Source organism: Montipora foliosa, chromosome 1, assembly GCF_036669935.1.
Source record: "Montipora foliosa isolate CH-2021 chromosome 1, ASM3666993v2, whole genome shotgun sequence".
NCBI classification, from domain to species: domain Eukaryota; kingdom Metazoa; phylum Cnidaria; class Anthozoa; order Scleractinia; family Acroporidae; genus Montipora; species Montipora foliosa.
In genome coordinates this window covers 35,065,996-35,089,660 of record NC_090869.1, presented here as the reverse complement: position 1 = coordinate 35,089,660, position 23,665 = coordinate 35,065,996, and the positions used below count along the sequence as shown (strand labels likewise).

At 39.6% G+C, this 23,665-nt stretch overlaps 3 protein-coding genes across 3 annotated transcripts in view; 2 read left to right on the top strand and 1 right to left on the bottom strand.

Annotated features, from left to right (window-relative positions):
• Positions 1-1,714: 1,714 nt before the first annotated feature.
• On the top strand, positions 1,715-12,021 carry LOC137997363 (calmodulin-like). Its single transcript, XM_068843314.1, has 5 exons — positions 1,715-1,905; positions 4,823-4,853; positions 6,825-6,968; positions 8,928-9,173; positions 11,246-12,021. The coding sequence occupies exons 1-5, from the start codon at positions 1,903-1,905 to the stop codon at positions 11,272-11,274; spliced, it is 453 nt and encodes a 150-aa protein (XP_068699415.1). The 5' UTR covers positions 1,715-1,902; the 3' UTR covers positions 11,275-12,021.
• A 2,087-nt stretch (positions 12,022-14,108) lies between these two features.
• Positions 14,109-19,004, bottom strand: LOC137997354 (retinitis pigmentosa 9 protein homolog). Its single transcript, XM_068843302.1, has 6 exons — positions 18,848-19,004; positions 18,688-18,718; positions 17,150-17,279; positions 16,520-16,611; positions 15,385-15,446; positions 14,109-15,105 (listed from the first exon to the last, which is right to left on the bottom strand). The coding sequence occupies exons 1-6, from the start codon at positions 18,979-18,981 to the stop codon at positions 14,871-14,873; spliced, it is 684 nt and encodes a 227-aa protein (XP_068699403.1). The 5' UTR covers positions 18,982-19,004; the 3' UTR covers positions 14,109-14,870.
• Positions 19,005-19,020: 16 nt separating this feature from the next.
• The window catches only part of LOC137997373 (NADH dehydrogenase [ubiquinone] iron-sulfur protein 6, mitochondrial-like), a 9,252-nt gene continuing 4,607 nt past the window's right edge, over positions 19,021-23,665 (top strand). Inside the window, exon 1 of the mRNA XM_068843326.1 lies at positions 19,021-19,196. Within this exon, the coding sequence (XP_068699427.1) occupies positions 19,062-19,196 (135 nt within the window). The 5' untranslated portion in view covers positions 19,021-19,061. The remainder of the gene's footprint in view (positions 19,197-23,665) is intronic.

The window sequence follows — 23,665 nt, the reverse complement described above, 5'->3', positions numbered from 1 at the left end:
CAAAATCGGAATAATAAAGAATTGCGTAATTACCTCCTGTCGTTCTCTAAATCGGTATTACTATTAAATGTGCAATCGTCTGTACTTTAAGTCTCATCGGTAACAATGCGAAAGGTTAAAAAGCTACATTTTGTGTGTATTGTTTCCACAGAATGCAATTTCCTGTGTGCATCTTGTCACATGTAGCATCTTCAGACGTGACAACCGTTAGCTACCGTTTAGCTACGGAGCAGAGGTCACAGCCGCTTTGGGATTAAGAATTCATTTTCATTTTGTTCATCATCGAACTGTTCGTGACTTATACTGACCGTACGGAGGCCAAAAAGTGTTAAATATGACGGAGAAATCCTGCTGTTTGCCGGGGCCTGATATGGTTGGTCGGGGCTTGATATGGTTGGTCGGGGCTTGATATGGGGGGTGTAATATGGTTGGTAACGTTCCAGCCTTATATGTGTATTTCTGTGAACGATGCGGCCAACCAACCACCAAAGTGAGCGAATGTGAAAGGAAACCAATTTTTACAAGGCAGAAATAAAAATATTCAAGGAAAGTGTTTTCCATCGGCTTGTGAATGTCTTTACCGTAAGATTTCTGTCCCTCATCGTGAGACCGTGAGATTTCCCTCAAAACCGTGAGTCTCGCGGGAAAAACCATGAAACTTGAGAGGTCTGATTTTCGGACACTTCAGATAAGATATCAGAACAGATCGAATCCTTCTAGCTCGTTGAGTGCGCTTGCTTGAGCATTTAAATGGAAGCGCAAAAGCAAAACACAGATGATTTTCAACGATCGCATTTTCCCTGGACTCTTAACAGCAGTGTCCAAAAGGTGCAGGGACCTTTTCACAGGAATTTTACAGTTCATGGCTCTTGCTGGATTTTGTCTATAAAATTCCAGGAGTTTTCAAGAACCAGAAATTGAGTTTTCAAGGAGTCTTTGTAAGAAGATTTCTGTGCCATACATCATATTCCAGTGTTTTGTTCGCTGAAAAAGCCTATCTTGATATTCTTTTCCATATCCTGAAAGTTGAGTGCACGCACAGGCATTTTAATCTTTGCATTCTATCTTCAAGTTGCCCAATAGTCAAATAGTTGGGCTCATTTTTTGGAATCTCCCTTTAACTTAGCATGATGCAATCTCAATATTTTCCAACAATTCTCACCCAAGCAAAAAATTCAAGCAGTTTTCAAGCAGTTTCCCACGAAATCCTTTTTTTCAAGGGCTTTTCAAAAAAATTAAAGGGGTAACACGAACCCTGTAATTACTTCTGCAGTCATATGATAATGTCAGTTGTTGACAGATGCAACTCACAGGATTGTGTTTCAAACACTGATATTTTATACCTTCTGCTGCGTTTCACACTCTATCCAAACACCAACGTTTCAAACATGTTTCTAACAATTTTCGACACGTTTTAAACATAAACGCCCTTGAAACGCTGACTATTGTGGGTTCCTTTGGGATGATACGAAAAAGATCACTGATGGATCACGGTGTATCAAAGGAACCGTTGAATCCACTCTAGGAAGAATTTTTCGGTTCCTTTGATGCACCATGATTCAAGGATCTTGGATCAATGATCCTTTTTCGGATCATCCCAAAGGAACGCACCCCTAGTCATATAAAGCGCTGTCTTTATTGTTTGTTTGAATTTGCGGACTTTGGTCACTATTGACAGGTGCACGTCAAATATCAAATTCATAAATTTTTGGCGGCTTTTATAACAAATAAGCAGTCTTTTGTCTCTTGCATAATTTGCAATACGCTGTATGGGGCTTGCTCTCTGGGCTGCTTGTCGTTTTGATAAAGTTTTATCCGTGCCAAATTGCGTTTCAAACAGTGGACATCATTTCTTACTTCGGTCTACTAAAGCTGTGAACAAGACTTCAATTAGGAGATAAAATGGTAAGTCGAAAACCGATCTTGTTTTTTTGGTTTCAGCATAAAACTTGCTTTTTGGTCTTTTGTTTGTATTTTTTAATAATTTGCCGCTAACATCCTTGTGCTTCGACTTCTTAAAAAAGGCCCAGCTGAACAACTTGCTTTGGTTTCGATTTGGTCGATATCACCTTGGAACCAACCAAGAAGAAAAACTGATCAAAGCAAACGGGTGTGAACGAATGGAAATCAATAGTGTCAATATTCATGTTACAACTGTCAACTGAAATATTACTTTATCACAAGATTTTGCATGAAACTCCATTCTATTTTTCGAGAAGAGTTTACAGGCAGCTCACCGAAATCTGAAGTAAGAAGTACGAGAATGTTGGTTCAAGATTTAAGATAAAAAGATTCCAAAAAGATGGGATAAAGAATTCTTCTGGTTTTGCTCAGGAAACGTTCAGTTGGCCATAATATTCATAAAGACGATTTTATCCTAAGAGCCGGATTAATTTCAAACACATTCAAGGTCGATGGAAAAACTTCCAATTTTGCAACTGAGAAATTCAGTTTAAACTTATATTTCCTTGTTTCAATTTGTATCGCTGGTTTTAAGTATTAATTTAAAGAAGGAAGTTTCGAAGCGGCAATGAAATATTGAGGCAAAATAATAACTATAAAGATAATATATTCGAACTCATCATTTCGTTAATTTTAATATTCATGGCGTCGGCCTTTTTAGGCCATTTCCGAGTTCATGTCTGTTTTCTCATCAAAGTGAGCCTAAGTGCGAAGTTTTTCTTATGAAAAGAAGTTCTCATTCATATGTAAAGTAGAATTAATTACCATCACAAAAACTTCGCATTTAGACTCGCTATGAGGAGGAGGCAGGCAATTGAACTCGGATATGGCCTAATCGTAAATTAGCCTTCAAACGATTTTTTTTTTCCAGAATTCAATTTAAATGCAAATGATTGGGAGATAGAAAATTCCTTTTTTTTTTCTTTGTAGAAATTGGAGTAAATATATTTATCATGAATATAATATTAACTTTATGAACACCGCCTAGATTTAATTTTGACAATATTGCAAATTCGAAAATGAATCACATCCGCTTGCCAAAAGCAAATAATAAGAACCTGCAAGATGTTTTTCCCGTTTTACTATTTCCTGTTACCTTCACAAAACGTCAGAATTAGCAAAGGCATAAGCTTGCCAATAACTGATGGAGTTGAAAGGGGCGAATCTTTGCTTAGGTCGTTGTAAATATTTATATGCCATCGACATGCGAATGACATAAAATAAACTTTAAAAAATTGTCAGGCTACCATAATTTTGGCTATTTAACCTCTTTGGCTAAGATAATCAAAGAAATTAATATTCAATGATAATTCTTTGCCTGATTAAATGAATAATAATAATTATGTAGCAATTATTGCCCCAGGCTTAGTAGCATGCTAATAAGCCCAGGGCAATAATTGCTATCAAAGATTTAAAACAATTAAGGAAACGCCGTTTGTTTTATGATTTTATCAATTCAGTAGATAATCTGCGAAGTTCCGTTTTGTTGAAATTTATGCGGTACAAAATTTTCTAAGTGATAGGTATTTTCTACTCAGCCAAATAACTTTTTTGCTCGCGTATGAAGGAGAAATATAACTTTACGGGGACTCCAGCTTCAGTAAAAGTCAAACGCAAAAAGCACTAAAATAAATCACGATTCCTGATATTTGTATGCAAATTTTGGAAAGTATACGGCAGCGATCGAAAAATAAAGAAGAACAAGGAGCTTAAGTTAGCGGTTTCATTACCTTGTGCTTTACAGAAGTATATTAGTGAAGCAAGCTGGCGTTTTATGAGAATTTCGGTTTATCTTTGGTGTAAAAGGATTTGTTTCGTTTGCTTATGCTTGGGTTAGGTTACTGTTTCAATTTTTTCTTCTGTTTTCTTTGTGTTCCTCTTCCGTGAGTTTCACGAGTTTTCAACATCGACCATGAGCCACAATTTCCAAAGCTTGGTCTGGCACATCCTGGCTTTTTCGGGAGTAAGCTGATTGACTGTTAAAAATTGACTTCATTCAACTATTTGTGAAGACCATTCTCGCGGGGGAGCACATCTTAGATTCGTCAGCTTGTTTTAGAGATCCGGTAGGTTCGGTTACCAAACTAACGAAGGTTGACTGCTCTGGTCAGAAGGTCATGCTAGCTCACATATAGAGCAAAAACTATAGCCCGTTTGGCTTGTGCATCTTTTCCACCTATATATTGGGAGAAGCTCTTAATGAAACTGTCGCTCTATAACCGTCGTATTTCCTAGCAGAAGGGTAAAAATGTAGATGCTTTGTTTATAGTGGAAGTGCACTTAGCCATCAAGCTAGTTTACAGGCACTCCACTGTTAACAAGGTGAAAGTAACAATTCAAACTTAACAGAAACATTATTAAGAACCCCAACTGGCGGGAGGCAACCAGTTGGCTATTTACAAAGAGTGGTGGAGTTGAATCCGGGACAACCGGAAACAAATCCAAGCCAGAGGTTAGAACGGGATTTGAACCCGGAGCAACCGCATGCAAACCCAACGCTCTGACCACTGGACCACACTGCTGATTACGACTCCATTTGAATGTGAGCGATGTGTCATGTCATTCCATGTCCAGGATAGTGACTCGACCATGGTCTCCATTAGTTTACGTGACTGGTGTTTTGACAACCGTTTACGGCTCCTAAATGCAGAAAACTTGTTGTCTCCCGCAAAAGTTGTTATTGAAGCTTCAGGAGCCGGATATCTTACAGGCTCCCGTTCAAACCTGAATTTTTCACAACCACTCAAGTTGCTTTATAACTTCAATGATCACCTTCACTGTGATTGTTCAGTTTGTTCGTTTGATTGATTGATTGGCAGATTTGTGATTAATTGCTTCACTAATTTTTTTTTTATGACAGGGTCGACGACTAACACAAGAACAACGTGTGGGTAAGACCCGAGCTTTGACAAATATGCCTCTCTTGTTCCTGATTTCCGACACGAAAAAGTCGCATTCAAAGAGATATAATATTTAACAATTATTCCATGAGTGCGCGTTGGATATGAGATGATAGATAGCCAACGAGGAGCGTAGTGCCGAGTTGGCTATAACCATCTTATATCCAACAAGCGCGAGTAGAATAATTGTTTTATTAAAAACGCCCCCAAAATATAGAAAACTAGACTAGAATAAAAATAAAAAGGCCCATATGCTTGCCGTGTTTGTAGATCATGGTATAATGGCTCATAACCCATGATGAATTAGCCAATCAAAACTCTCTAATTTCATTATCCAATGATCCAGTTTTTAATAACATTCATTACACGTAACACGAAAATTTTATTCCATAAAGCTCATTGGTAGAAATCTATACGGTTTATTTCTAGTGAAAATCAAGCTGTCGGAGTCGGAAGCAGAATACCGATTCCGCCTATAATTACGTCTCTTACGATCCAGATGGAACTAGATTGTCGGAGTCGGAAGCAGAGGCGGAAGAATCAACCAATCACAATCCTCGATTCCAAGTATTGTGATTGGTTGGTTCTTTCGCTTCTGCTTCGGACTCCGACAATCTAGTTTTCACTGGATCATAGGCGACGCAGTCATAAGCGGAGTCGGATGAAAGTGGGAACGTTCTGATTCTTCCGACTCCGATTCCGTTGAGCTTATGACTCTGCTTACGACTCCGATCTTTGATTTTCATTAGGTCCTAAGCGCTCTTACGACTCCGACTACGGTTCCGCCTCGTTCACTAGTGAAAACCAGCCTTAAGCGACGCCTCCTCCCAATTCCAAGACCCAAAAAGGCACGCCACTTTGTTATTGAATCAGGCAGTGACTAAATGAAACTTTGTCTTATTTATTGATATCGTACTGACTTAAAAAAAAACTTCTGTAAGTGCGTTTTTCCGTTCAGCACTTCATTTCCTTGATGTACTGCGATATTTTCCAGTGCTATTAAATTTGCATTTGGCTTTGTTGTTAGTGATTTTTTGTTTCTAATTTGTTTTAAGAAAACTATTCAATGAAAATTCTCGTCTTACGTGTAATGAACAGCTCACGTCATAGAAAATGCTTTGTACGGGGCTATATTCACGTGTTGTATGTGTCGAAAACCCTCATTCGCTCGTACCTCGCTCGTTCGGGTTTTCACACAAACAACTCGTAAATAGTAAATACATACCTCTTACTAACCTCGTTTTCCCGGTCCGTACTGTGTGTTTCTGACCAAGTTCGCGCAAGGGCCATAAATCAACCGGGGATACGTAACTACAGTACAGACCGAGAAAACGAGGCTAGTAAGATATTTATTATATCTGTGAGGTCAATCCGGCGCGCGAGCAAGGAAACTAGTCGAAGTCAAGCGTACGGTTCAACTGCCACAAAGATTGCCATGTCAAAATCCGAAAAACTAAATCTTCTTGGCTGTTTCAAATAGATTCAAACAGTTCTCCATTGTCTTTTCTCAACCACAATGGAGGCAGAAAAGAGAGACCCTGGGAACGAGTGTGTTAAGCTCTCTGCAAATGGGGCCTTAGAAACAGTAGAACCTTTGATGTCTCATTACGTACTACTGAGACAGTCGAAAGTTCTATCGCCTGGGGTTTTTGCCAGAACGCCGAATACATGTACCGAACGTCACAAAAAATGCCTTACTGTAGAAGTACGCCGCAACAACTGCAAACTAATTATTTTAGAGTTGGTGCTCAATTGGTTGTAACAACTTTATGTAGATGTGCATAAAAGCAACTGAAATTTCTAACCATATTGCATTTGACGCTCTGCAAAATTCCACATTCCGAAAGCCAATTAGATCTACTTTGACGAAAAGCGGGGTTGTTTGACCAATCCATCTCGTGTTGTTGTTCTGCACGTTCCTGAGGTCTGTTTAATTTTACTGTCATTTCGTTTCCTTACTAGAAATATCAGATGCTTTCAAATTGTTTGACAAAAACGGCGATGGTCAAATATCTGTAGAGGAACTCGGAGAAGCGATGAAGCAAGCTGGACAAGAAATGACGGAAGAAGAGCTCAAAGACATGATAAAGGCCGTCGATCGCAACGGTGGGGTCATTATATAGAGTGTGTTCGCTCATGTGACCAGCAGCCATATTTGCATACTAAGCTATACTAAAACAAAGAAAGAATTTTCATAAAAATGAGTTCAATTCCCAAACGAATATCAGTCACTCCTAAAAAATGGCCGCTTTGTGTTTGTTTCACTCCTCTAACATGGCCGCCGTGACGTCATGTGAAAACATTCGCAGCAGGTTTTCTGAGCCCGCGAGACTCAACACGCCCAGCAAACCATTGTTTTAATGAAAACCGCTGGTCAGCAACCTGGTTCTGATCATTGCTGTCTAAGGTCTTCCGTTTTTAGCCTGGGACCCACGTTCCGAAGTTGGGATTATGGAGCGAAAAGGAACGTGGCGAAAAAGACATTGGCTAGCGAAGCGAGTCGAGCGAGGGACTGGAGGAGGGAAGGGCCTCCATGATATGAGATCTTGGTATCATGATCTGATTGGCCAAAGTGCTCAATGTTGACAGATTGCGGATTTTGAAAGATGATGAAGTAGAATGGTTACACTTGAAAGTCACGAATGCGTTGTGTAACTTCACTTCAAGAAAAATCTTCAAGCAAGCGATACAGTCTTCTTTTCGACAATTTCCGCATATTCCTCGGCTTAAAGAAGAGCAAAAGCTTTGCTAACAATCGGTGGCAAATAAGAAATACGAATTTGGGATTCTCCCGACTGGTTTTGCGAAGAGTTTTATCTTTCAACTGCTCCCCTGTGTTGTAAAAGTAACTTGGAAAATGGAACTGGAGGACTAGCACGATCGTCATCCGCAATCTGTCAACGTTGAGCACTAAAACGATCGACTGTTCTAGTCGCTTGTCGCCGCTGGTATCCATAATGAAAGATCAAGTTGAAGAATTGTCTCGTCTAGGACGAAAAGCCTTTGCGCTTGGGTTAGGTGAAGATGAAGGAGAGAAAGAGCTGCGTGCCTTTGATTTTGATTTGATCTTGTGTATGGCGTCCCTAAAAGTTGGTGTTTAGGTGGACCAGTATTCTATAGTAGTCTCCTACGCAGCCGTTCTTTTTGTGGTCACGCAACGCTCCTCACCAAGAACGGCTGCGTAGGAGACTATATTCTATAGTTGACCAAACTAAAACGGACCTCCGCGTTGACTGCATGGCCTGCAATTCACCGTTCGTATTCGCGGCACTTTCCTCTAAACCATCTTACTTAATTTTGCTTCGTCGAAGGTTTTATGCCAGTCGGCGGGGATCGGTGCGCAGTGGATCGCTTTGCACGTGTTCCCGAACTTTCGTTCTCGAACAGAACATTGCTGAGCGATTCTTGACCCTGGTCAAGAGGCTCATTGCAACGGGTTACAAGTTTGGTAAAATACAGCCGCAGTCGGACGACTTGTCTGGCACAAGAAAGGCAAGCCAGTTCAGAATAATCTTCTCCACTTACCAATTTATGTCCAAGTGTTTCTAACTCTTCAGCTAAAACGACAAACTACTGCCCTGTTAGACTATTAAAAACTGACACAACGGGCACCTATTTACCATCAGGAAGAAGTGACGCTGCATTCTTATCTCCTGCATGAAAACTGGGGTGCACCGTGACATCCGTGACGTCAACTTTTTGACAGTTTGATGGACTTGTTGACATTTCAGGCATTTTGGGCGGATCGGCGGCATGAAAGGCATGTCTCCAGGCTCCGCCGCCCCTTCCCTTCCCCAGTCCCTCGCTCTGCTCTCTTCACTGTCCAATTTTTTTTTCGTCACGTTCCTTTTTCCTCCATAACCCCAACTGCGGAACCTGGTCCCAGGCTAACTTCTTTTTATATATATATATATATATATTTCAGTTGCATCAATCAAATAACGAAAGCCTTTAATTTGCTGCGATAAGCGCTGGTTGCATGTATTTTCCTTTTCGGTTAGGATTAACTCGTTAGATTGTCTTACTCAACCGAAAGTCAATAGAAAACTGAGGTCTTTTATTCAGGAAACGGAAAAGTGGAATATTCAGAGTTTGAGGACATGATGGCAAGTCAAATAGGCGAACCAATGACAGGTGACGATTTGAAGTTCTACTTTAAGAAGTTTGATCGAAATGGCGATGGCTTCATCACCAGCGACGAACTTGCTTTGGTTATGAAAACATTTGGCGGCAAAACCTATTCCAAGAAAGAAATTGATGACATGATCGTTGAAGCAGACATGGATTCTGATGGAAAAGTCAGTTATACAGGTACATTTTTTAAAATTCGCTCACGGTGCTAAGAACTGAACTCTCGTTTCAACCAACACTGTTCCCCTATCGCCTAGCCTCAGTTCCAGGCTCTCAGTTGGTGGGGACGAGCGAAAAAATGGTCCGGATCGAGGTGGGAAAAGTGAGGGCGGGAAGGCGCAGGGCGGGAGAGCCTGTGAGCATTCGCCCTTGTCATACGGCGGCCATACTGTCCCAGGAGACCAAAAAGGCTTTGTTTTACCACGCCAAGCCTCGCAGTGGAAACCATGGGGGTGAGGCTTGTCGTGTAAAACAAAGCTTTTTTGGTCTCCCGGGACAATATGGCCGCCGTGTGACAAGAGCGAATTCTCTCAGTAGGGTTTTTTCCACCCACATTTGTCAAAATTGGGTTATCTCGTCAAAATGTCAAATAACCTTTTATCGATTGTCATAATACCAAAGCCAGTACAGATAGATACACATATGATACATATAATATATACTTATAATGTATTCGAACACTAGAAAAGATACAAAAAATGCAGATACTTAAAAGTAATAAGGATAGCAAGGAAGCTGAAATATATTCAGTACTGAGCAAAATAATGACGATGCAGTGTTTGTTAAAATAATCGCTTGGATGGCTTATTTCTATTTGTTTGGGGAAATGTTTAGTATTACAAAAATGTCGACCAATCACCGTTGGGCAGAACTTTCTAATATTTGTTCTAAATCAGCATTTGTAGTGTAGTAATTAGGTTGCTCAGATACATCTTAGTAAGTTAAAAATTTGAATTTTTAAAGTCACAAAGATGATCGTAGAGTAGCTAACAGGTATAAATCCTGACAACACCAGGGAGAGTTTTAGAAGGCGGAGCTGAGGGTCTTAAACAATCGAGCAAAAAGTGCTGCCTTTGTAATTTCATTTTGCAAATGATTAATTAAACTTTTAAGTCTACTTGGATTCTTAATACTTTAGACCGTAGATCCCCTCTCTAATGCCTTCGTAGTTATGGCAGCTAGCTAGGGTTGAACGAGATCCCACACACTATTCGCAAAGAGTAGGGGATAGAGTTCCCGATGTTGTGCTCTACTCTGCCAGCTTGTCGTTGACTTGGTTAGATAAGCTAAAAAGAAATCTGAACAAATGAGAACGAAATAAAAACTGTCGAGCGTTGGAACCTCAACTCCAACGAAAAAAAAAATTAATAGTAGGAAATAGCGCCCACAATCAAATTTACTTAATTTTCTTTTTCAAGGAAAGCTTTTGTAGTCAAAATCAATGAGTTTCGGAATCGCCTATTTTGGTTTCCTATAATTTTCCTCGCGCGGATACCTTGATTCATCGTCACTGGTTTTCCTTTGCTTTCTTGTTATTATTCAAGCGTAATGGGGCAGTCCCTAACACGTCAAAATTATTCAGGATGGCCGCGGAAAAACCTGAAGGCGATGCTAGAATTCATTTTTCCTGCCACAACCACTGACATGAAATCCAGCAAATTTGTGGCAAACACGGTATTTACTCCTGTTAAATTGATTTTGTAGTAACAATGCGGGTGCCGGGTGTACTTTTTGGAGGGGGCATCGAGCGTTCTCAATCGATTGTAAACAGCACAACAAAGGGATATGGGAAATTCCCGATAAGCATCGCAAAGGTCTATAAATAACGAACGTAGTTCCCGGTGTTGTGGTCTGTCTTCTGTTGTGTATCATGGTTGGGAGGGTAAAAAAGGGGGCCACAGTAAGTGGCGCAAGCTGCTGTGGCGCTCTGCCAGCTTGACTAGCAAAGTTAATAAAATAAAATAAAACGTTACTTCAATTGGAAACCGAAAACGTTCATCGTTTTAATTCACCAGTTCAAGCAAAAACCTCCGTTAAACTTTTTCACCAAACCTAAGCGTTTCCACTCAGTGTTGTTTTAAGGCGTTTCTGTGCGGCTGATGCTCGAAAAAGCATGAGAATATGATCAGAGGAGGTTGCCAAGAGTTAGTTCTTCTCACCAACCGAGTGTTGTCAGGGCTAATTAAGCTAATTATTAGCGACGGTATCTCGTTGCAGGTCACATATATTTGGTGTATTTCTATCTCTTTCAGAGTTCGTACAAATGGTTACAAACAAGTAATGAACAACAAGACCAAAGGCAGTTGAGTAGCAGCTTTGCAAGTGTCCGATCTGACAATGCAGACCAATGAACTGAATTCTAGTTTGTAATTTTTTTCTTCAATCTTTATGGATTTATTATTTTACTAGTAACCACATGTTCTCCTAGGACTCCATTTACATTTTATCATTTTATCGTTACCGTACAGTGAAGTAATAAGTATAATATTTTGATCACAACTTACCTTCTTAAATCAAACAGGTCGCTCTTACTTTTGATTCAGAGTCTAACAAAGGGCAAAGTATTTCAATCCTGTCCTCGGCACTGTAACTTATCTCAAGAAGTACCTGTTTGTATCCTCAAACTTCTGTCCTCTACTATTGTACTTTGAACCCTTCTCCTTTGCTTTCAAAGTGACTATTGAACGCAATTCAATAATCCGAGATTAGTTCTAGTAAACCATAAAACCAGGAATCCGGAATCCGGAATCAAATGTGTTTGTTTTACCAATACAGAGAGATGACCTGTGATTCCGGATTCCGGGTTTGTACTCTTGAAGAAGTGAGTCAGTTTAAAACTGAAACGCATGGTTTTGCTGCCTTTGGTGGAAATTACTTTAAAACAACAAATGTAAAATACAAAATGAAACTGTCATATAACAATATGTTTACTTGTTTCGTTATAACACTGTACTACGAGTAAATTCTTTGATGAATGCCAGGATTAAGAGGAAATGAAGAAACTATTAAAGTATGTATTGTAAATGTACCCAGTTGTTTGAAGGCTCAGTCACTTGTTCGTCCTCCTTGCAGCCTTGTGGCCTGTTATACAGACATGAGACTACGACAGTCTAGCATAAAGACCATGCAGCTTTCAAAATTTTTAGACCCTATAAATTTGGTTGAGGATCTGACAACTGAGCGAGCGCTCGCGGAACAACAATTAGGGTCTTTTTTCATTTGCAAATGGTTACACTTTCAAGTCTTCTCGGATAAGGACGATAAACCGTAGGCCCCGTCTCAGAACCCTTCAATGTTTAAAACACTTTAGGACGTAAAAGAAAACACACACTATTTGCAAAGGGTAGGGCTTGCCGGAGTCCCCGGCCGTGTTGTAATCTGTTCCTGTCGTATAGCTAGAGGGCCGTATTCTAGAAAACTTAACAAGGTAAAATTGTGTTTCCCTGTCTAAATAGTTGTCATATCGTATCTTAAGGCGAAAAGATGAATGATAATTTAGAATTGAACGAATACAGTTTACCAACAGGATATTTCCAACGAGGTTGAAAATCAAACTCTACCACGCTCAACAAATAGCCTCTAAATTTGGATGCCTCCCAATAGTGAGGATTCTCAAAGCAGGTGTGTTTAAAGGAAATCGGAATCTACTCAATGAAGTGGGATGCTCAACTTACTGAGTAACAAGGTCTCCTGGTTGGCAAAGAAGTTTATTTCTAGATTCTTTGACATAGTACCCCAGAGGAAAGTCCCGAAAACTTTTCGGGCCCGAAAAGCCATTTGTGAAATTGCCAACCGCTTGTTTTGGAAAGCCGATCTTTTAACATGTTTTCAAGGCAACAAAAAGAAAAATAACTGTGAAGTTTGAGGTATTAAATTCTCTCCGTTCTTGAGATACAAAGGGAATTGTGACACCCGAAAACGGCCCGTAAAGTTTCGGGACTTTTGAGAAACGGGCCCCAGGGCCCAGTTGTTCAAAACCCGATTACGTTAATCTTGGGGCGCTTTCCATTTGACAGAACTGACCGGCCAAACCAGGCATTTGGAAGGACTAACTTTACACCGCCTTCATATTAACACTCTTTGAGGATGATATACAATCCTCGGAAGAATGCGAGGGGTTATCATGCAAGTGTTCCTTCAAATTGTTGCATTTTCTTTGCAAACTGATGGGTCTGGCCGGCCAGTTAATGGAAACTCGAAGTGTATTTTATTTTCTGATCAAAAGAAGTTTGCCCAAGATTTCTAGCCTTCAACTTTGAGTCAGACGTTTGCTTTCCTTCAGCATAACATTACGATGTTGACGCCTTTTTGAAGGGTAAGATTCAAACCTGCGTTGGCATTTAATAGCGGATTAGTGTTCTTGTAGCATATTAACTGGTAGAGCATCCAGGAGTAGGTTCGATTCCTGCCTTCGCTCGTTGCCAAGTACAACGAATTAAGTATATCATCTTTCTCACGGGTACATTACACCATCACCATTAGTAATATGCACTTCAAGTCCAAAATCAAGGCCCATTCATAAAAAGGGCGACATCGCAAAAGAAGACAGGGTGAAGTGGATAAATGACGTCGTTCGCTACACTGCGGTAGAAGACGTGTCAAAAGAGACTCGGTCGACCTGTAATAAACACTGGCAAGAAAATTTTATATCTTTGCCTCTCTTTCTCAACGTAGACGAACACTTCTGAAAAATTAAAACTAAAAGAAAAAAAAAATGGAACTTCGGATGCCAAAAGTTGTCAACGAAATGATCTCTTTTAAAGTGGCCTTTTCTCTAAGGCAGCCCAGTGGGGAAGCCTCCCGCGAAGACGTTCTTTTTGGCTTCGTCACGCGTTTCAAGATTGAATGTGCGCAGAAAAGGCTGTCATGTACATACACATAAAATTATTTCACCTCGGGTTTGGAGAAACTCTAAACGCTCGAGAGGGTAGTACGAACCATTGGTTAGCGCACTAATGCCTTGAGAACCGGAGATACCGGGTTCATGACCCATTCTGACCACTGGTTGATCCTGTTAGTCCCTGGTTCAACTTCTCGGCTGCACTTGTAAATAGCCAACTGGTTTTCCTCCGGCTACTTGGGATTCTTAACCCTTATTGTTCTGTTCTGTTTCTTCATTGATTGCGCTTTATTGGCTCTGAAAAACCCCTAAGGGGAGTGGTCAATTAACTATGTACATGTACGTATGTCAACTAGTAGGAGTTGGTATCTCCGCGGATTAATTAACCCGGTGGTAATAAAAAAACTAAATATACCCGTAACACATCTACTTAAAATACTTGCGTAGAAGTTACTGAGCCGCACAACAATAATAGCCCGTGTAAAGGGGGTGGGGGTCTTCTATAGTATTCAGCGTAGTCCACGCCCCAAGGGGCGGCATATCTGAAAGAGCATAATCCGTAGGCCGTTGTTTTCAGACTGGATAAATTCAGCTTTCAGTCCACCCCTCCCCTCAACAAAACAAAAATCCCTCAACAAAAATCTTTAACAAGATGGAACAGTTTCATGCTAAGTGCTCTTCCAGGTAGGTCAATATTTCACTCTCAACCCTTGAAAAATTATTTCAATTCAATGAATTTTAGTCTGTCTAGATCTGATCTGTCAATAGCCCATTTCCGAGTTGCTGCATGACTCAGTTTCAAAGCCTACCAAACCTCGCTTTCATGTATTAGAACCTAGTACAGTAGGTCGTTCCGCATGTCTGCCATTTTTGAATATGGTGTATGTAGCTGTAAAAGTCTCGTTTTTAGGCTTTCACGCGAAGAATTATCTTTTATGGGTCAAAAAATCCAGGGAGAAGCCCAGTTTGGTCTCCTTTAGGGGTTTAATTCATAATTTCCGACGAGCATTCCCCACCCTCCCCCCGTAACGCCATCCTTATCTCTCTTCACTTTTCTCCCTTGGGTCTTTTCTTGAAACACTGTCCTTCTCGTAGTCTTTCGAAAGTTTTTGGCGTTTGTGCTTGTGTTTCTTTTTGGATTTCTTTCTATGCTTTCTCTTGGACCTCTTATTTCTCTTCTTCTTATCTTCCTCACTGGAAGAATCTTCGCTGCTTTCTTCCGAGTCGCTCTCACTTGTTGATTCTTCAAGTAAGGCTCTCAGCTGCTCTATCCTAACAAAATGTAGAAATATCAACTATTTAAACAGTTTTTATTTAAGATGAAACAAAAAGCTACACATCAAGTAGTCTCGAGAGGCAGTTAACAGTAGGCGGCTACTGATGAAAATCACCTCATTGCCTCTCAGCTGACTACTTCCATCAAAATATATTGAGGTTGTCACAGAAAACGCCTCCTTACAAAAAACTGACATTACTCGACACCCATCTACTACAGCCAGTTATTTTATTGAATCATGACGGCTGTTTCATTGTGTTTAAGAGCACAAATACCTGCTTTTACTTTCAGCTTTCTTTTTATCCTGAATGAACTCATGCATGGGATCTTCATGTGCCTGAACAATTAAAAATGCAAATTACACGACTGTGTAAAAAACAAGTCACTGGTGTAAAAAAGTCATGAAAATATTCTTGTTAATTCACACTGCATTAATATTAATGTTTGCCCACATGGTCCTGTAGCCCATGCACTTTTTGTTAATATTAATATTTAAAATTACCAGTGGTTTAAATAAGTACTGGCAGGGATGATGAGGGTGCAGGGATGGTGCAGTGGTGAGAGCACTTGCCTCCCACCAATGTGGCCTGCGTTCAATTCCCCAGACTTGGGGTCATATGTGGGTTGAGTTTGTTGGTTCTCCACTCTGCACCCAGAGGTTTTTTCCTCTGGGTATACTCAGGTTTTTCCCTCTTCTCAAAAACCAACATTTGATTTCATTTGTGTAAATTGTTGATTTCAGTTTACAGTGTCCCCAATTAGTGCTAGAAGGACTAGACACTTATGTGTAAATAAAGTTCCTTTCCTTTTTTACGTGTACTAACAGCTGATGAAAAGCATCAGCTACTTCATACAGAGTAGTCAGCCACTTTTTTAAAATTATAGTAATTAAAGACACCCTTTCTTTCAAACCTAAGATTAAAATTCATTTTGACAATGACGACAGTTACTGTAATTACTCTACTTAAACAAATGGACAACTTTAATCCCATCAAAACCCCTGAATTTAGATGGCCATCGGTGATTCTGGCCAAATTGAGAAGGCACGTTAAGTCAAGTGTTTTCCTCTGTATGCTGAAGGATAGGGAAAAGATATGGAAAACAAACCAGAAAGTAAAGGACAACTAATACTTTTGAAGGCTCCCCACTGACTCAATTTCAAGAGGACACTTCCATGAATAAAACTTAAATTGTTTGGGTGCAAAACGAAATGAAATGGAATGCTGGACCTGTCTGTGATTATCAAATCAAAAAGCCTGTGGCTCACATACACAACATGCGCTTCAAACTCAATTAATTCAACAAAACAGTTCACTATGTACTGTTCCATTTGCAGACAAACTCATACAAAAATAGCTCTGCTTTGCACTACAATCTGTACAGTACCAATATTCTACAGAATGTTCTCACCATTCTAAACTTCTCAATACTTCTATTGCCACTAATAAACAAGGGACATTCCCTGTCACCTGTTCTGTGGCCATATGCTTTACAGCGCCAACCTGAGACATAAACCATTTCAGAAAAAAATAGAGTTATAAATATGCATGATTAAGTGTCCGTGGGAAAGATGGGAAACCAGTTGTTTGGCAAAAAGCATTGGCAAGCAGTGGGCGCTTCCGTGACACTTGTTAACTTACCGTAGCACTAGTAACATAACATTCTGTAAAATCTTCCCACAGGCACTTTGCACCTTAATTTAAACATGAAATTTGAAAGCATATGACTTTGTAAAGCCTGCAGACCAGCGGGAAGCATTGTCCATTTAGGACAGGACCTTCATAAATGACCATCTCCCTAGGAGTTTTAGTACCTTAATGGGTAGAGCATCTGACTGGTGTTACAGAGTTGTACACACATAGGTCTGAATCCTGGCTATAAGGACTATGATTTTTGGGTCGTCCTTTCACCTGTCTCCAAGCAACGGGTTTCCCAAAGTAGATGATGATTAGACTTGCATGTAAGTGTATCATTACACAGCAATCCTGGACACAAGATGTTAAATCTACACAGTGCTTAACCATCCCACTGTAAACCTACACTTCATCACTTTTACTTCTTTTCCGAGCGGCATCCAAAGTCCTTTTGCAGGAGCATGGGCAAGAAATTCTCTTGCATCTCTGTTTTCAGGTAAATCAGGAATACAGTCCTGTGGGTTCTCATCATTTTCCTGGAATTTTAAGGATGCAAATGGAAGTACTATTATTGTAACATCAAAGAAAGAAATCGGGTACAATCTTTCGATATTTCAGGAATGCTGTTTTGTTTGAACGAAAATTACGATCATGTATGTGTAAAGGAGAACCAAATCACAAACAGCTGTTAAGGAAAAACATCTAATTTGCTTGACAATGTACAGATTCATTTCTGTGATGTTGATCTCATGGCAATATTCAAGAGACACTGCCCAAAGTAAGAGACCATTTTACAGTTCTGTGCTCAGTTACCAGACCTTTGAATAAAAGTGAGGCTGGAGTTAACCTTGCTTTGATACAAACCTCATTGCATTTCTAATGTAAATCATGTTGTTGTAATGCTAACGAATTTCCACTTACATAAGAAAAGCACCGAAGTTTGTATCAAAAGAAGGTAAACTCCAGTCATGTTTTCATTCAAAGGCCTGGTAACTGAGCACAGAACTGTAAAATGGTCTATTATAATACAGAAGGCCATTTCTGAATTCAAGTCTGCCTGCTCTTCAAAGTGAGTCTAAGTGCCAAGTTTTTCCTATGAAAATTAGTTTTCATTCATACAATGTATGTAAAGTAGAACTATAGAAAGCCCTGAAGACCTTTCTTTTCAAGAAGGCTTATTGTAGAGTATTGTTAAGACTAAGAGAAATCTTTTTGTAAATGTACGTTAGAGATTGATCACAAGATTTTGATATTTCGTTTGCTCCTTTTTAAAGCATGTGTTTTTCTTATTGTGAAGTGCTTGTGGATTCTTTAGGAATAAGCACTTATATATAAATAAATTGTTGTTGTTGTTATAATTTTCACAAAAACTTCGCACTTAGACTCGCTTTGAAGAGGAGACAGATATATTAGCATTAGAGTTTAAAGGGGCTAGGTCACCCTATTTTAGGTAATAATTTTTGTTAAATTTTGTTAATTATGAGCTCTAAATGTCAAATTGGCGGAGCAAGAGTCTTTCATTTGCAAAATCACTGCCACATAACAACTGAGAATGATTTTCCAGCTGTGTAAATGACATTTTGATATAGACTGATATAAATTTGAGAAAAGGTGGGCCGACGTTTTTCAAATTTACCCAAATTCAATCCATTTCAATCCTCTCCAGTTTTGTCCATTCATGTCCCTTCTTGGCTTCCCTGTTCATCTATAGTTTTGAACAGTTATTTTGATATCTTAATTAATTCTATGACCATTCGATCAGTGCTGAAATTGCCTAAAACTGCGTGACCTAGCCCCTTTAATCATTTAACTTATAATAAAGAATTAAGACAACAGCTGAGCAGAGGTCAAGTCTATCACAAAATCACATTTCAAGCCTCATGATCAATGTCATTCAATGTTATTCAGCATGCAATTGTGCTTTCTTTTTTCCCCAAAACAAACCTTAATTATTCCAGGAGGTGGCTGTTCATAGCTGCGGAAGTACGGCACATTATTATTCTTAGTTTACATGAACAAAACGGGTCGCTGGATTTAACATTCAAATAAGCTTAATCAAACTAAAAAATAATTCTGACACATTGGGTTCATTGAATGTCCTTACAAAGCCTCATAATGTTTAGCTAGTTCTATGTCATCATTTTCACTGCGTTTTCTTTTTCTCAGCCTCTCTTTTTCTCTTCTTCTTTCTTTTTTAGATTTCCTTGTGGACTTCGAATGAACATTTTCGTCCGCCATGTTTATAAAATAGCCATACACGGTGAAGAGATTCAGTGACAGTGCTTACCACTGACCAGTTATATGAGTTCTGCTTAAAGATGGCGGCGATGGCGGCACCCTTGAGGATCTTAGTTCGGCGCCTTATGACAAGAAGCAACCTTCGTTGTGTTGCAGCTCTTCATAGTTCCGCCCGCAAGTTCGCTTTGCCTGATAAAGTAACGCATACTGGACAGGTAAGCAATTGTTTATGCTAAAGTGATTGCCTTTCAAACAGAAAGTTATCGATGAAAACTTTGAAGGGATTAGTAAAGTTCTAATCGTTGATTATGAATAATATGAAAGACGGATCAAAAACGGATAAAACCAGCAAAGGCTTCCAATTAAAAGTCGTGCATGCACGTGTGCATGTATACCTAAAAAATATGCTTGAGAAAGCATCCTCCAATTGGAACTCTAAGGCGTAGATTTGCGTACAGTTTATGAACCAATACACATATCTTATTAGACTGCGCACCTGTGGTGACGCGGGAGGTCGTGCCGACCTCTCAAGTCTCACGATTTTGTCGCGAGACTCACGGTATTCAGTTCAATCTCACGTTCTCACGACGAGACAGACAAATCTCACGATAAATAGAGGCGCAAGCTGAAAGAACATACATATTTTTTTTGTAGCATTTCATTTTTGGCTTGCTTAGGTGAGTTTCTTGCGTCAATTCTGTGCAAACTTATAGTTAAACTTAACAAATGAAGCTAAGCTGTTCAGTTCTTCATCCGTCTGTTCGCTGGAAACACAGCCCATGACAGACTGTCCTCTATGACCATGTATAAAACACCTGTTCGAAATTAGGTCATCATAACCATTCTCTCGCATTTTGATCACGTTTTCAAAATGGTGGAAATTGCTGATGTATGTAATGATGATATAATGCTGGCCTCGGTTGTTCAAAACATGGATAACGCTATCCACCGGATAAATCACTATCCAGCGGATAAGTCACTATCCACTAACACTAGCAAAAGCAATTGAGTTATTCAGTGGATAGTGCTATCCACCCTTCGAACAACTGGGGCCTGAGCAATGAGTTCAACCCATTGCTCACACACTGGCTGGACTTAAGCTGTGAGTATTGAAGCTGTGAAAATCAAGTTTATTTCTGTGTTGTTAAGGTCCACACATGTTTTAAAAAAATTTTAAGCAGAAAAAAAACCATTTCTCTTATTAAGAACCTGTGTTTACTTGGTTTTGTCTGTCGGTCGATCAATCTCCAGATTTTTACTGAAATCTCCAGATTTTTTGGCATCAGTCTCCAGATTTTTGGTGTTTTGAGGTTGAGAGGTCTGGTCGTGAGTTCGACCCGGACCAACCCTCAGGGTCTTTAAATAGCTGAGGAGAAAGTGCTGCCTCTGTAATTACATCCGCAAATGGTTAGACTTTCAAGTCTTCTCAGATAAGGTCTCGGATAAGGTCTCAAACGCATCCGTGGCTTGATAGCAATGTACTGAGAATGATGAGATCACGTGATCGGGTTCACAAAGTGAGCTAAACTATATGGCTTACCCGAAGACTGGACCGAATATAGGCAATTACAAAATCTTGTGACCAGCATAAACAGAAAAGCAAGAAAGATATATTTTTACAGTAAGGTGAAGGAAACTTGTGCTAGGCCTAAAGTTTTTTGGAATATGATCCATAAGGTCATTCCCGGTAAGAATAATTTGGGTGAAATTGAAAAGCTGGTGATCAATGGAAATGAGGTTAAGGATAAACAAGACAGATAATTCACTGAATGAGTACGTTACTACTATAGCCTCATCTTTTGTGATGTGATCCTGTATATACATGTATATTTTTTACATATCTTAATTAATTTCTATACATTTTATCTCTTTACAATACTGATTACTCTTTTTACTGATCACCGGTTTATACCAGTAAATCTTTCGATTTTGCTGATCTGTCTTTCTAGTCTAAATAAAGGTATTATTATTATTATTATTATTATTATAAGGACAAGAAACCGAAGGCCCCGTCTCACAAATATCCTCCATGTAACTCAGGGCTCGACACCAACGGTAGCCAACTAGCCACAGTCTAGTGAAATTTCAGTTTTGGCTAGTAGATTTTGAGCTGCACTAGCCATTGGGGCTAGTAAAGATTATGAAGAAGTGGAGTTGTGGACGAAAACAAAAATGAAAATTATTTCTTACGGATAAGGTAAAAAGAGTGAATAGAAAATAACAACAGAAACTGTGAGCGGATTCTATGGAATTTACTGCCTTAGAAAACGATAAGTTGAAAAAAAAACTGAAGAGGAAATCAATGCGGATTACAGTTTCACCACGCCACGTTGCAAACGATTAATCACGAGTGAAATCATGCGGAACTTCTCGGCTGCTGTTTCCATATGCGCATAACTCCGTCGCAAACAATCGCAAGCACCTTCCGAGAGCTTGATCACAAACAGTTTGCGTAAATGGAAACACCTTTTACGTTCATCGCCTATAATCGCCGATGATCTCAAACAAGGCGCAAGAGATAGAAATTGTTCTATTGTTACGTCTTGTTGGCGACGAGTAGCAATGCAAAAGCGAGGAAACAACGATATGGAAACACAATCGTAAACTGTTTCAGATTGTTTGCGATCAACCGTCAATATTTTTGTGCACGTGATACGTTTTGACGAATTAGAGGCAAGTATATGAAAATGTCGTCCGAGTACGATTGTGGCAATGATGATAATCCTCAAAACAGTGTGAATTTAATGAATATCGTAGGGGAATATCCCGCCAAATATACCTGTAGTCAAGTTCTTGATAGCAAAGAGCCAGTTCCTACAGTATAATTTGTTATTGGCTATGCTGCAGCCAGTGCTGCTCCTCGAAAATGTATCGGACCCAGAATCGGTGACATCTCTTTACACTTCCTCTCTGCCTTCTTCTTCGCGACAACTCTAACATAAGAAGTTGAACACGACGCAAAAACTAATTTTGCTTTAATTTCTGCGCCCTTTTCTTACGATATCACAAGATGAAGTTGCGTAAAGCAATCACGCATATGGAAAAGAGGTTCGCAAAAAAAAAACGCAAAAAGTGACAGTGTTTGCGATCGAGCCAACCCAAACTGTTTGCGACTGTTTGCAACGTTGTTACCTGTATATGGAAAGAGGTCACGAATTTGTTTAGAAATTGAATCCAAATGTAATTTATTTCAACTTAAAAAAGAAAGAGACAATATCAAGCGACTTACCTCGTTTACTAGGAATGGTGAAACTCGCATAAAAAGAGAGAAAGTTTGCTCGCAAGCACTGTGGCCACCGAATATTAATTGACTCCGAAAAATATTCAAGCATTAAACGCACAGATTGCTGTTTGAAACTATTGAAAAGAAAATCTTATATGAGGGCAAGTCTGTCCTTTCGAACTTCCTTTATATGGAATTTAATATATTTTATTTTCCCGCATTCCGCTGCTTTTGTGCTTCATGCGTAGAATGGCGCTTTCAGGTTAAAATTTCAATCGCAAAAATAGCTCTAATCAAAGGAAAATCCTTTCCACAGACTTCCAAATGAGCAGTTTAGTTTTATGTACGGCTTATTTCTTAATTTAAACTCTATTCCTCGTTTTCCATACCCCGGTGCATTGCATGGTGAGTTGCAAAGTTTTGGCATTGGTTCTGTGAGAACTGCACATGACGAGACTGGCTAGTGCAAATTTAGATTTGGCTTGTGAAATCAGACCTGATACTAGCCACTAGGCTAGTGAGCTAAAAAGTTAGTCTCGAGCCCTGAATGTTCATTAGTTCCCTGTGGGATGTTAAAAGAACCCACACACTATTCGATGGGTATAGCAGGTCCACATCAGCTGAATAGCTGCCAAAAACTTCAACCTGCTCAAACAAATAAATAACAAACTAGCTAACTAACAAACAAACAAACATTTTTGTGTGTAATATCGCTGAGTATTTTTATGAGTTGTGCTGTATTTTGACGAGCCCGTTAGGGCAAGTCAAAATACAAACAACCAGTAGAAATACTCAGAGGTACTTGTATACGTCAAAACATCTACTAAGCTATTTATTATCCAACTTTTTTTGCACTAAATTTTTATACACATACATGTATGAAATAAAATGTTGATAGAACCCACTGGGAACTCGGAAAAATTCGAGTACCAGATGGAGCAAGATGAGCCAGATGAGCTATGCTGTCAGTCGTTATTATTTTGACTCTGTAGCTGAGTGATGCAGCTCGAGTCAAAGACCTACATGTACATTTCACCTTGCTCGCCATAGAGTCTCCAGTAGCTCAGTGGTTAGAGCATCCGACTAGATCACGGAGGGTCGTGGGTTTGAATCCCATCTGGGGCTCAGATTTTTCCGAGTTGCCAGTTGGCTCTATAATAATTATATTTCATTTCATATGACTAAATTTTTAGCAAATGAATAAACCGAGAATGTGTGACAGATTTGTGCGTGCGGGGCAACTAAGCTAGTCAAGCCAGTTTTCTATTGTACAATGACCAAGGGCTGAACTGGACTGGATCATGCGGCGCACCACTTATGATCAGATCAGGGGTACCAGATGGGTGCCCTTTTCCTATTTTGAAGACCTACATTGTAGATTACGCTGATGATCTAGCCTTACTAATACTATCACACACCCTAATTGAAGAAAAGACGCAACACCTTAACACCTTTGCGAAG